Genomic DNA, 3,559 nt, shown 5'->3' with positions numbered 1-3,559 from the left:
AGGTGATATTAGGCATGGACTGGCTTGGAAAGAATCAGGCTACTCTGGACTGTCACAGAGGAAGGGTGCATTTTGGGACTGGGTGTGGACCCCCGATCAGGTTCGAAGGTATTCGTCTGACCTCTGGATGCTTAGTGATATCAGCAGTCCAAGTGGAACGGATGCTTGAGAAGGGTTGTGAAGCCTTTTTGGTCACAATCGCCACTAAGGAGGTTGTAGGGGCTGGTGACCCGGACGGGATTCCGCTGGTTAAAGAGTTTGAGGATGTGTTTCGGGCACTACAGGGCATTCCCCCTGATAGGGCTGGCCGGTTCATAATAGAACTAGAACCAGGGACGGCCCCAATGTCCAAAAGTCCATATCGTATGGCTCCGGTCGAGATGGCCGAGCTAAAGAAGCAACTGGAAGAGTTGTTGGACAAAGGGTTCATACGACCAAGTGTCTCGCCTTGGGGAGCACCAGTTCTTTTTGTGAAGAAAAAGGCTGGTAGCTTCAGGCTGTGTATTGATTACCGAGGGTTGAATAGGGTTACTGTGAAGAACAAGTACCCATTACCCAGAATTGATTAGCTGTTGCATCAGCTCAAAGGGGCCAAATGGTTTTCCAAGATTGATTTCGCCTAGTATCATCAGATCCCAATTGAGCCTAATGATATCAGGAAGACGGCGTTCCGGACCAGGTATGGCCACTATGAGTTTGTGGTTATGCCATTTGGTCTAACCAATGCACCAGCTGCATTCATGAAGAAGATGAATGGTATCTTTCGAGATTTTTTGGATGAATTTGTAATCATCTTCATAGATGACATACTTGTATATTCCAGAAACAAGGAAGACCATGAGAAGCATCTCAGGGCCGTACTAGGACGTTTGAGGGAACAAAAACTCTTTGCCAAACTAAGCAAGTGTAGTTTCTGGCAGAAGAGCGTTGGGTTCCTCGGACACATTGTGTCTGATCAGGGCGTGTCAGTAGATCCGGAGAAGGTTCAGACTATACGAGATTGGCCACAGCCTAGGAATGCTACTGAGGTTAGGAGTTTCCTAGGGCTGGCCGGCTACTACAGAAAGTATGTCAAGGGGTTTGCCAGTTTGGCTCAACCCATGACACGACTTACAGGCAAGGATGTGAAGTTTGCCTGGAATGAAGGGTGTGAGAAGTGTTTTTCAGCTCTAAAGGATATGCTGACGAATGCACCAATATTGGTATTGCCGGAGGGAGATCAACCTTATGTGGTCTATACGGATGTGTCCATCACTGGGATGGGGTGCGTCCTGAAACATGGGAAGGTGATTGCTTATGCTTCGAGACTGCTGAGAAAGCATGAAGGGAATTATCCGATCCATGATCTAGAGATGGCGGCCGTGGTGTTTGCTTTGAAGATATAGAGATCGTATCTGTACGGAGCCAAAGTCCAGATTCTCACTGATCATAAGAGCTTGAAGTACATTTTCACTCAGCCTGAGTTGAACTTGAGACAAAGAAGATGGATTGAGTATGTTTCTGATTATGATCTGGACATATCATACCATCTAGACAAGGCTAACCTATTGGCTGATGCCTTAAGCCGGAGAAGGGCAGATGTCTCGGCCGAAAGAGAAGCGGATGAACTAGAAGGGATGGTTCGGTCACTACATCTAAATTCCTTGGTTGGACGTGATGAGCCATTGGGATTCGAGGAAGTGGATCAGGCCGATCTACTTACCAGGATACAGCAGCCAAGAGTTTGGATGAGAACTTGCAAAAAGTGGCTCTTAACGATAAGACGGAGTATCAGATCACAAGCAACGAAACAATCTTGGTGAATGGCCGAGTAAGTGTTCCAAACAGCAAGGGGCTTAAAGAAGAGATTATGAGTCAGGCTCATAAGTCAAAGTTCTCAGTCCACCCAGGCTGAATAAGATGTATAGGGATTTAAAAAGGTACTATCACTGGGTAAGGATGAAAACAGCCGTGTGGGTGGCGAGGTGTCCTACTTGCCAGCTTCTGAAGGCCGAACATCAAGTGCCCAATGGTATGCTCTAGAATCTCCCAATACCAGAGTGGAAGTGGGATCACATCACAATGGATTTTGTGACCGATTTTCCTACGACCAGGAACCAAAAGGATGCGGTTTGGGTGGTGGTTGACAGACTAACCAAGTCGGCCCACTTCTTACCAATGCAGAAAGGAGATGGAGTGGATCAGATCGTGAGGATTTACTTGGCGAGAAGATAGCACGTCTGCATGGAGTGTCGGCTAGTATTGTCTCGGACAGAGACTCTAGGTTCACCTCTTACTTCTGGCAGGCTTTTCAAAAAGCCTTAGGAACAAGAATGAACATGAGCACAGCCTATCATCCTCAGATGGATGGGCAGTCAGAGAGGACAATCCAGACATTGGAGGACATGTTAAGGGCCGTGGTGTTGGATTGGGGCGACTCATGGGAAAAGCATCTACCCTTGGTCGAGTTTGCCTACAACAACAGTTTCCACACTAGCATTGGGATGTCACCTTATGAAGCACTGTATGGACGGCCTTGCAGGACGCGATTATGCTGGACCCAAGTGGGGGAGAGGAGCATGTTGGGTCCTGAGATAGTGGAAGAAACCACCGAGAAAATAAGGTTCTTAAAGGAGAAAATGAAAGAAGCACAGGATCGTCAAAAGAGTTATGCATATAGACGAAGGAAACATATTGAGTTTGAAGTTGAAGACTTGGTATATCTCAAGATGATCACATTCAAAGGGAGGGCTATAGTTTCTGGCAGAAGAAAACTAGACCCTAGGTACTTGGGTCCGTTCAGAATCATAGAAAGAGTTGGGGCTGTGGCTTATAAGTTGGAACTGCCACCAGCCATGGATGCGTTCCACAACATGTTTCATGTGTCCCAACTCCGAAAATGTTTGTCTGATCAGGACATAGTCCTACACGAGATCCCTACAGATTTGGGTAAGAATCTGACTCTAGAGACGAGGCCGGTCCGCATAGTGGATCGAGCAGAAAAGACAACAAGGAAGAAGACCATTCCCATGATCAAGGTCGTGTGGGAATACAATGGCAAGGATGTAATCACTTGGGAAACAGAGGCAAGGATGAAGGCCGAGTATCCTGAGTGGTATGATCAGGTGGTCCCCAAGGAAACACATGATGAGGATTCGAGGACGAATCCATCCCAAGTGGGGGAGACTTCTCATGTCCCCAGTCCGAGATAGGATCGTTGGGATGAGCCATGGTCTGGGGAGATGCACCAGTCAGGTCATTAGACCAGTAGACAAGCGTATCATGGCTCAGACATAGAGTTAAGGGCATCAAAGTGTTGAGACTTAACCAGGGTGAAGAAAGAATGGGTTTAACAGAGCTGGACGAGTGATGTGGGAGCTGGACGGGACAGCGGCCGAGCTTGGGCAGCTCAGGGAAGCTCAATGGGAGATCAGTCAGTATGCATCAGCTCGTGGAGCTAGAAGGACTACCTCACTCAGCTGGGACCAGCTAGCAGTCAGCTCAACTCAGCTGGGCCGAGTGTTCATGTCCTGGATGGTCGAGCGGTTTCTAGGACGGTTATGGTGGTTTGGTTAGATGG

At 47.8% G+C, this 3,559-nt stretch overlaps 1 protein-coding gene across 1 annotated transcript; it reads left to right on the top strand.

The window, feature by feature from the left end:
* Nucleotides 1-2,558: 2,558 nt before the first annotated feature.
* LOC125601120 lies at nt 2,559-3,191 on the top strand. Its single transcript, XM_048773493.1, has one exon. The coding sequence runs from the start codon at nt 2,559-2,561 to the stop codon at nt 3,189-3,191; it is 633 nt and encodes a 210-aa protein (XP_048629450.1).
* The last annotated feature ends 368 nt before the right edge of the window (nt 3,192-3,559 follow it).

The sequence above is a fragment of the Brassica napus genome, unplaced genomic scaffold (genome assembly GCF_020379485.1).
Source record: "Brassica napus cultivar Da-Ae unplaced genomic scaffold, Da-Ae ScsIHWf_244;HRSCAF=412, whole genome shotgun sequence".
NCBI lineage: Eukaryota > Viridiplantae > Streptophyta > Magnoliopsida > Brassicales > Brassicaceae > Brassica > Brassica napus.
The sequence above is the reverse complement of the archived record's forward strand: the minus strand, read 5'-3'. Positions and strand labels throughout refer to the sequence as shown.